The 9683-nt window shown below is 58.1% G+C and overlaps 1 protein-coding gene across 1 annotated transcript; it reads right to left on the bottom strand.

Annotated features, from left to right (window-relative positions):
- Positions 1 to 5643: 5643 nt before the first annotated feature.
- Positions 5644 to 8253, bottom strand: LOC138099894 (zinc finger protein 853-like). The gene is made up of 3 exons (XM_068997494.1): positions 8245 to 8253; positions 7861 to 7975; positions 5644 to 6164 (listed from the first exon to the last, which is right to left on the bottom strand). Exons 1-3 carry the CDS (start codon positions 8251 to 8253, stop codon positions 5644 to 5646), a joined length of 645 nt encoding a protein of 214 aa, XP_068853595.1.
- Positions 8254 to 9683: the final 1430 nt, after the last annotated feature.

A 9683-nucleotide genomic window follows, 5' to 3' on the forward strand; every position in this document is an offset into this window, starting at 1 on the left:
GGAAAACACCTGATGGCAAGGGCTGCCCCAGATGACGTCTCTGGCAGGCAGCTGCATCACCAAACAGTATAATCCCTTGGGTCTCACTCTGCTACTGTGAAATACTACAAACCCTGCTGCTCTGGGGTTTAAAAGCTACTTTTAAGTCAGCAAAAAGTCTCTGGCTGGGACAATTCGCTGAATTAATTGGTAAATCCCAAAATCTCTTTCCAAGTACATAAAAACCTACACAAAAAGGTGGTGGGTACACCGGAGTCAGAGGTGCTTCAGGTTCCCTGAACTGTAGGGAAACTGTCCCACATCTGGCTTTGGGCCAGACACAGACACAGGCAGCCCCTGGCACACTGGCTTTTCCAGACCAGCCATCCTCCTTGGGAAGGCCAGGGAGAAGGGAAGGGGTTTTGGAGCCCCTCTGGTAACTGCCAGCCCTGCTGCCAGTGAGCAATGGTGCTGTCAGTGCCTGCAGCCCTCACCCCAGCTCGTGCCAGTGGATGGTATTTGGGGTGGCGTTTGCAGTGCTGGAGCAGCAATTGCACCCAATGTTCTCAAAGGTCATTTCCAACTTCCAGGATTCCAGGGGATGCTCAGGGACGGACTCAGCTGCACAGACAGGCACGGGAAGCTGTTACACGCAGATTATATTGCCATCAGCCAGAGCACTTCAGTGCATCATTAAGAGAGTGCAGAGAGCAGGAAAAAAACACCCAGTTACACCTTTATCCTGCTCTGTGGTTTGCAAGTGGGGCATGAACACCATTTCATTCTGATCTTAAGAGTTCTGAGGAAAATAACAATAAAGGTGGCAGTGAAGATGCCACTTTTCTGACACTCCTGCTCCAGAACCATGACCCAGCAGGTTTCTGTGGGAATCTGAATTATTTGTGTCATTCAGAAGCTGCACACCCCTAAAGCAGTGCCTTGGGAACACAGTTTCTCACTTGCATTTTGTAATCTGAGTTGTATTTCCAGCACATTTCAAGACAGTTTAAATCAGAATGAGGTCACTTGGTGACAACACGTCAGGCACATCAGGAGACTCACCAGACAATATTCACTATGGACTCTCCACTCCCATCTCTCCATCTGCAGCATCCTCTTTTCTCACGCACTGAACAGTTCTGTTTGAAGGATTGCAGTCAGGAAATGGATTGCTGATCCCAGAAGAAAACCCCCAAGGCAATTTTTACTCCCTGCAGATAGATGGAATGAACAAGGGCAACTGCTGTCACAGGGGGGGAAAAAAGAGAGATTTGTTGTGATCAGACACCTTTCCCTGTTGAAGGCTTCAGTTTCTGCTGCCATCCCTAAGCAGCTCTGCCTTGGCTCTGCCTGCCTGCTCCGAAATACCTCCGTGGGGTTTAACTCCAGTTCTTTGGATCTGTCCATCCCCACGGCTCTGACAGGCAGCACAGCGGGTGAAGACCTGAACAGGTACAGCCAGGGGCACACCAAGGCCACCAGGTTTTGCAGCACAGCTTCTTGTGCTTCATTTTTTTGTGACTTCACTTGTGACTTGTGACATCACTTTTTTGGTCCAGATCCACTGCAATGTAACCGAATCAAAAACATCCAGCAAGACTTGATAATAACCCAGAAGATCCAGTGCACCACCTGTGTGTTACCCCAGTCAGTTCAGGTGGTGTTTGTGGGAGAAGAACTGTGTTTCAACCTTTGTACAAATGTGTTCAACTGCTTTTCCACAATACAAAAATTAAGGATTTTTGCTTTTGTTTTTGTCTATGACAATAGGGGGTGTTCCAGTTGTGGGATCTTTTCCCCAGGAAGGAGAATTTGTCAACAGATTGTCACAAGGCCTGTTTGAGAGTGGCCACTGGGAGTCCAAGGCCAGCAAGACCCCTAGTTCCTGGAAGGTTTTGTCTTGGAGAAATCCTCCAGCATTTCCAGTTTAAGGAGATGGAATCCTACTTTCGGTCTGGGGCTCCTGGCTGGAAACGATGGCTGTTTTTGACAGGAAGAAAAACCCAGAAACCCAGGGTCTTAAAGCCAGTTCCGAGGTGGTGTCTGGGAGTCCAAGGCCAGGGAGATGTAGTTCATGGTAGTGTTTTTCTGGGAGAAATCCTCTGACATTCACAATTTCAGGAGGCAGTATCCCACTTTCGGGCCCAAGCAAAACGCGGCTCTTTTCCACAGGTAGGAAAACCTGGCAAACCAGCGTCTCAAGAGCAGCTCAGAGGTACAGCCTGGGAGCCCAAAGGCAGCCAGCACCCTAATTCCTGGCAGTTTTGTCTGGGTGAAATCCTCCGACGTTCGCAGTTGTAGGACGGGGAATCCCACTTTCAGAGCCCGGCTCCGTGCTGTGAGTAGTGGCTCGTTTCCACTGAAGGAAACTTTCCAGCTTGGTGTCTCAGGGGCAGTTCACAGGAGCCCCCCGGGGGCCAAGGCCAGCCCGAGCCCTAGCTCATGGAAGCTTTTGTCTTGGAGAAATCCTCCTACATTCACAATCTTAAGAGGCAGAATCCCACTTTCAGACCCTGGCTCTGTGCTGCAAAAGATTAGGGTTAGGGTCAGGTTTAGGGTTGAAGGTGCTCTTGCAATTTTAGGAGGCAGAATCCCACTTTTGGCCCCAGGTTCTTGACTGTGAGTGATGGCCCTTTTCCATAGGGAGGGAAGTGCAGCAACGCAGTGTCTTGGGGCAGTTGAGATGCAGCATCCAGGAGTCCAAAACCAGCCAGAGCCGTTGGTCCTGGCAGCTTTTGTCTGTGAGAAATCCTTTGATGTTGGCAATTCTGGAAGGTGGAATCCCCTTCTCGCCCACAGGTGCCTTGCTGCGAAGGAGAGTTTGTTCCACAGGAATGAAAGCTTGGCCATACAGAGTCTTGGAGGCAGTTGAAAGGCGGCCCCAGGGAGGGTTTTTAAGGTCTGGGTACCCAAGCAGAGTTCTCCTGCTTCATGTCTTTTGCTTTTTGTGGGTTCTTTTGCCTCTCTCCTGCACCTTGGCTCTACTCACAACAGTTTTGACTGTTTCAGAGTGAATTGTGCAGCGTGTCTGCCTCTTGTGGAGTGGGAAGTCCCCCTCCAGGGCAGAGCGAGACAGCACTGAGTCCACGCTGCCCCAGATGGATGCTGCAAGTAGGGTGACATCCCTCCACGAGCTTTGGCCCTTGGCCAAATTTCAGGTGCCAGAGTGTGTCACCAACCTTTCCCAATGGAGTTTTGGCTGCTGGAAAGACAAGGAAGGAGAGGACCAATGCCATTTTCCCTTTGTCTCTGTGCACAGGGAGGGTTAGGGTTAGGGTTAGGGTTAGGGTTAGGGTTAGGGTTAGGGTTAGGGTTAGGGTTAGGGTTAGGGTTAGGGTTAGGGTTAGGTCACCTGTGGCCAGCACCCTCCAGGCGTGGGGATCACTCCACAGTTTTGGGGCTCTCTTTGTTCCTGTGGGGTTTTTGAGGTTCAGCAATTTTGTATCCAGTGATCATTTGCTGTTCTTTTTTGCCTGTTGCTCTTCTGGTTTTTTTAGTAAACTGTTATTTTCTCACTTATATATACTTGTACTCATTTCTCTTCTTTCTCTTATTGGTGGGACAGGTTAAAACTGACAGGAAGCAAATAATTTCAGAGTGTGCCCCCTTCAATTGTCTTAAACCAAGACACCCCCCAAAGCCCTGAGTCTCCCTGACTCCAGTGGGGCATTTTGGCTCCCTCTCTCCTTCCACCGGAATGAAAAATTTTTGGAATGACACAAGATCAGATGACTGTGAGTGGGATCGAGGGATTCCAGGATGGGATTGTGTGATTGTAGGGGTTTTCAGGTGCCCCCTACACTCCCCCCCCCCCAAATCTCTGAGGCCCCCAAGGTTTTTACTATGGCGTTTCCTGCCCCACCTCCGCCTCCCTCCGAAATTAGAAATGGTTGGAATTACACAAAGAGCTCAGAGGCTTCAACGGTGGGATCAGGGCATTACAGGGTCATGGGATTTTGGGATTTGTGATGTCCCTTGTACCCCCCACTCCACTGAGTCCCCCCCTCCCTGCAAGGATATGAGGGTGCATTTTCTACCCCCCAGTAATTAAAAATAGTTGGAGTTATGCAAGGAGGCTGGAGGGCTCGGGAGCAGGATCAAAGGATTCTGGGATCAGGGAATAGTGGGATCAGAGTTTTGGGGCACTCCCCTGCCCCTCCCCAAAACCCCTGAGCCCCCCTGAGGGTTTTATTGGGGCACTTCCTGCCCGCCCCCCAGCAGCCCAGAATTAGAACTGGTTGGAATCCTTACACAATGAGGCTGGAAGGGCCATGGGGTTCCAGGGCTATGGGATTGCAGAACTGGACTCTTGCGGTGCTCCTTGTGCTCCCTCCACCCCCCTGAACTCTTTTCCCCCCTCCCAAGGATCTGGGGGTGCATTTTCTGCTGCCTCCCCCACAGAATTACAAATGATTGGAATTACACAAGCCCAGAGGGATCACGGGATTCTGGGATTGTGGGATATAGAGACTCTGGGATTAAGGTGTGCCCTGCACCCCCCCCAAACTCCTGAGACCCCCCAGGGGTTTTGCGGGGGTCCTCTGGAATTAAAAACGATTGGAATTGTACTATGAGGCCAGAGGGTTCAACAGCAGGATCGAGGGATCCCAAGATCATGGAAATGAGGTTTTGGCGTGTCCCCTGCCACCCCCCCCCAGAACTCCTGAGGGTCCAAAAGGCACATTCCCTGCTCCCCAGTAACAAAAATGGTTAGAGTTATCCAGTGAGGCCAGAGGTTCATGAGTGGGATCAAGGAATTCTGGGATCATGGAATAGCAGGATTGAGGTTTTGGGGTGTCCCCTGCACCCCCCCCCCCACATCCCTGAGCCCCTTTTGATGTTCTGGGGGTGCATTTCCTGCCCCCTAGAAATTAAAAGTGATTGTAATGATGCAAAAAGGCCAGAGAATTGTGAGCGGGATTGTGGGATTCCGAGACTGTGGGATCAGGATTTTGGTGTGCTCCTCCTGCAACCCTCCCTCCCAGAGCCCCCCAGAGTGTCTGGGGGTGCCAGTGTGTGAGTGGGGCATCCCTGTGCTGCTCCCATTTCCCCCCAGTGCCCTGGGCTGGCACTGGATCTGGCCTGCCCGGGAGAACCGAAAAAGCTTCCTGTGGCCACACTGGGATCACTCGGTGACCACAAGACTTTGCAGTGGGAAGATGCTGTCATCACCCCCTGGGGGTGACGCCATTGGGGGGTCCCCAAATCTGTGTGGAGGGATGAGGCTGCTCGGGGACCTTTTATTGAGGATGTCAGCAGATCCGTGCACCCCAATTCCAGGGTCCCTGCCCCCACTCTGGGGTCCTCATCCTGGTGTCCCTGTCCCTATCCTGGTGTCCCCATCCTGGTATCCCCATCCTGATCCTGGTGTCCCCAACCCCATCACAGTGTCCCCACAGGCCCATCCTGGTGTCCCCATTCCCATCACAGTGTCCCCATCCTGGTTTCCCTGTACCCATCACGGTGCCCCCATTGCCATCCTGGTGTCTCCATCCTTGTGTCCCAAGCCTGGTGTCCTTGTCTCCATCCCCATCCCATCCTCCCCACCCCCATCCTGTTGTCCCCATCACGGTGTCCCAACCCCCATCCGTGTGTCCCACCCCCCTCCAGGTGTGCAGATCCCCATCCAGGTGTCCCTGTCCCCATGCCCACCCCGCTTCCCCCTCACACCACGTGCTCCCTGCGGTGCCTCCGGAGCTGGCCGGCGTTCCAGAAAGTGTCCCCGCACTCGGGGCAGAGGTGGGGCCGCTCTCGGCCGTGGGTCCGGCGGTGCCGCCGCAGGTTGGAGCTGACGCTGAAGCTCTTCCCGCATTCCCCGCACCGGTACGGCCGCTCCCCGGTGTGCGTCCGCCGGTGCTGTGCCAGCGCCGAGCCCTCCCCGAAGCGCTTCCCGCAGTCCCGGCAGCCGAAGGGCTTCTCCCCGGTGTGGATGCGCTGGTGTGTGGCCAGGTTGGAATTCTGGCTGAAGCCCTTCCCGCAGGCACTGCAGGTGAAGGGTCGCTCCCCGGTGTGGGTGATGCGGTGCCGCGCCAGGTCCGAGCTCCGGCTGAAGCCCTTCCCGCACTCCCCGCAGATTGTGGGGCGCACCCCAGCCCCCTGCGGCCCCAGCAGCTCCTTCAGGGGGCTCTGTCCCCCCACGGGGGGCCTCAAGGGCTTCCGGCGTGGCCGGGCCTGGCTGGGATGGGCTGTGGGAGACAAGGGTGGGCACTGGCGGGGTAGGGATGGGGCCTGGGGCCCTTTGGCACCAGCCCCATCCCATCAGCACCTGCTCCAATCCCTCTCCCCATCCCATGTGTACGTGCCCCATCCCATCCACACCTGCCCCAATTCCTCTGTCCCTTACCTGCCCCATCCCAATGACACCTGCCCTGTCCAACTGGCACCTGCTCCGGGCCCTCTGTCCCATCCTGGTCCCACTGGTACTCTCATCCTTTCGCCCATTCTCCATCCTCTCTTCCCCTTTTCCATCACTTTTCCACATTCTCCATCCCATTTGTACCTTCTCTATCCCCACTGTCCTTTCTCCATCCTCTTTTCCACCTTCTCCAGCCCCTCTTCCCCACCTTCTCCAGCCCCTCCTCCCCATCTTCTCCAGCCCCTCTTCCCCTTTTCCCATCCTCTCTTCCCCTTCCTTATTCCATCCTTATCCGCACCATCCCCTCTTCCCTTTCTTCACCCCCTCTGAGCCTTCTCCATTCCTTCTCCCCCTTCCCCATCCCTTCTTCCCCATCCCAAACCCTTTTCCACCTTCTCCATCCCTTTTCCCCTTTCCCCACCCCTGTTGCCTCCCCCTCCCCTTTCCTACCCCCATCCCTATCCTATTCCAAAGCCAGAGTTCAGTTCCCCCCAACCCTCCCATTCCCCCCCAGACAAGGGTCTAGGATCAGGGTGCAAGGGGGCCAGGGTCTGGGACAGACATGGGGGTGGCACCACCCAGGGGTGACCCCAAATTCCCTCTGGAAACCAGGGATGGAGTTGGGTACCTAGAAACCCCCCTGCACCCCAAAATCAGGACACCCTCATGCCATGGGTTTGGGACAACCCTGCACCCCAGTATTGGAGCACTCCCATGCCATGAGATTATAACAACCCTGCAGCCCCAAATCAGGTGCTACTGACCCTGAACTCTGGGATTGTGGTGCCGCCATATCCTGGGAGCAGGGCACCCCCGTATCCTGGGATCAAGGTACCCCATTCCACGGGAATGGGACATCACTGCACTCCAGGACTGGGGTACCCCTGAGCTGTGGGATCTTACCCTGGAATTGGGACACCCCCATACCCTGGCAATAGGGTACCCCACACCATGGGAATAGGACAACCCCACATTCCTGGGACTCCCACATCCTGGGATTGGGGCATCCCCATACTCCAAGATCAGGGTACCCCATTCCATAGGTCTGGGACATCCCCACATTCCTGGGGCACCCCCAGACCCTGGAATTGGTGCACCCCCATGCCACAGCAATGTGACACCTCCCTATCCTGGGGCATGGGAAATGAGAATACATTGGAACTGGGGTACCCCCACACAACGGGAACAGGACACTCTCACATCTCTGGGTACCCCCTGTGTACAGGTACCCCGACATTCCCAGGACTCCCTTACCCTGAGATGGGGTCACTTCCACAGTCTGGGATCGGAGTCCCTCCACACCATGGGACCCCAATCCCCTCACATCCCTGGGACCCCCCGGGACCAGGGTCCCTCCCTCAGGTTTGAGCTCTCCCTGTACCACGGGCACAGGTTCCCCCCCGCATCGCAGGTCCCCAGGGGACCCCCAAAAGAGCACCCACCCCTCCTCCACGATTCCAGGGGGCCCCTTCAGAACCTCTTACCGTGGCCAGAGGCCTCTTTTGGGGGAGGGGGGGTGGTCTCACCTGTGGGGGGACCCTCGAGCAGCGGGGAGTCCCGAGGATGCGAGGGGTCAGAAGGGTCTCGGGGGGCCGACACCCTCCCCGCGTCCATTGCCGCCGTCACCCAGATGGAGGGACCCTGCCGGGGGGGAGGGGGGGAAGGGAGAGAACTGGGGGGGCCCGAGGACACTCCAAGGGGGGGTCGCTGCCGCCCTCGAGGGAGGGATCCCGCCTGCCCCCACCCCCTCCGCGCCTCTCCTGATGCTGGGGGCACACACACAGTGACATGGCGTCACCACCCTCGGCCCACCCCACAGCCCCTCCCATTCCCCGGTGCCTCCCCATCCATGGAGGGACCCCCTGAATTTGGGGGAAAGGGGGTGGCTCCCCTCGCCCCTCCCCCCGCACCGCAGCCATGGCGGGGGGCTCTGGGAAGGGGAAGCGGAAAAAGAAAAGGAGCGGGGGGGACGAGGGGGGGTCGCTCTCGCTCAGTTGGGCCGGGGGTCCCCCGGTGGTCACTCACCGCTCTTGGGAGCTCGGGAGGGGCTCGGGGGTGTCGGACGAGGGCGGGCGGAGGGAAGGGCTCTCGCGGGGCCGCCAGTGCCGCAGTGTGATGGGGGGGTGGCCTCCGACTCCCCCCAGTCCGCCCAGGGCGACCCCCCCAAACCCGCCCCCGGGAGGGAGCCCACCCCAGAAAAAACGAGGGAGGAACAATGAGGACCTTCCCACCATCGGCGGTGGGATGGACTTGGGGGAGTCGGGGGAGGGGTGGCCAGGTCAGTCTGGTTTGGGGGGGCTCTGGGGGGGGCACTTTGGGGGGGTTGTGGTTCGGGGATGCTGGGGAGGTCGGGGGGTGCACGGGGATATGGGGGCCACTGAAGGACTGGGGGGATTGGGGGATACGGGGGTGACTGCGGAGACTGGGGGATAAGGGGTTACTGGGGGGACTGGGAGATTGGGGGATACTGGGGTGCCAGGGGTAATGGAGAGAATGGGGAATTGGGGGATTTTGTGGGGACTGGGGGAACTCGGGGTTACTGGGGAGTTGGGGGGATACTAGTGGGACTGGGGTTGCGGGGGGATACTGGAGGGACTGAGGGATTGCCGGGACTAGGGGTTACTGAGGGGAACTGGGGGAATGGAGGGACTGGAGAATACTGGGAGGACTGGAGGATTGGGAGGGCTGGGGGGACTGGAGGTACCAGGGGATTGGGGGCTGATGGGGAGATTGGGGAACTGGGGGATACTGCGGGGTTGGGGCATTGGGGTTACTGGGGAGACTGAGAGATTGGGGCATTGGGGGCATTGGAAGTGACGGAAGGACTGGGGGGGATCGAGGATTACTGGGGGCTACTGGGGGGACTTGGGGCACTCGGGGCTGGGCACTGGGCCCCAGACCCAGTCCCCGCAGCCCCGAACCACCCCGGCCCCGCTGCAGGCGGTCCCAGACCGCGCCCCTCAGTGCAGCCGCACCCCCCGGCCCCGCCCGGTCCCCTCACACCGAGCCCCGCCGGTTCCCTCACACCGAGCCCCCCCGGTCCGTTCACACCGAGCCCTCCCCGGTCCCCTCACACCGAGCCCCCCCCGGTCCCCTCACACCGAGCCCCGCCGGTTCCCTCACACCGAGCCCCCCCGGTCCCCTCACACCGAGCCCCCCCGGCCCGCTCACACCGAGCCCCGCCGGTCCCCTCACACCGAGCCCCGCCGGTCCCCTCACACCGAGCTCTCCCCGGCCCGCTCACACCGAGCCCCCCCCGGTCCGTTCACACCGAGCCCCCCCCGGTCCGTTCACACCGAGCCCTCCCCGGTCCCCGCACACCGAGCCCCGCCGGTCCCCTCACACCGAG

Source organism: Aphelocoma coerulescens, chromosome 29, assembly GCF_041296385.1.
Source record: "Aphelocoma coerulescens isolate FSJ_1873_10779 chromosome 29, UR_Acoe_1.0, whole genome shotgun sequence".
NCBI classification, from domain to species: Eukaryota; Metazoa; Chordata; class Aves; order Passeriformes; family Corvidae; genus Aphelocoma; species Aphelocoma coerulescens.

Excerpts from the sequence above, each read along its gene's own strand:
- LOC138099894 (XM_068997494.1), bottom strand. Across the intron at positions 6,165-7,860 it reads GCTCGAGGGTCCCCCCACAG|CCCATCCCAGCCAGGCCCGG; the intron begins GTGAGACCACCC and ends TGTCTCCCACAG.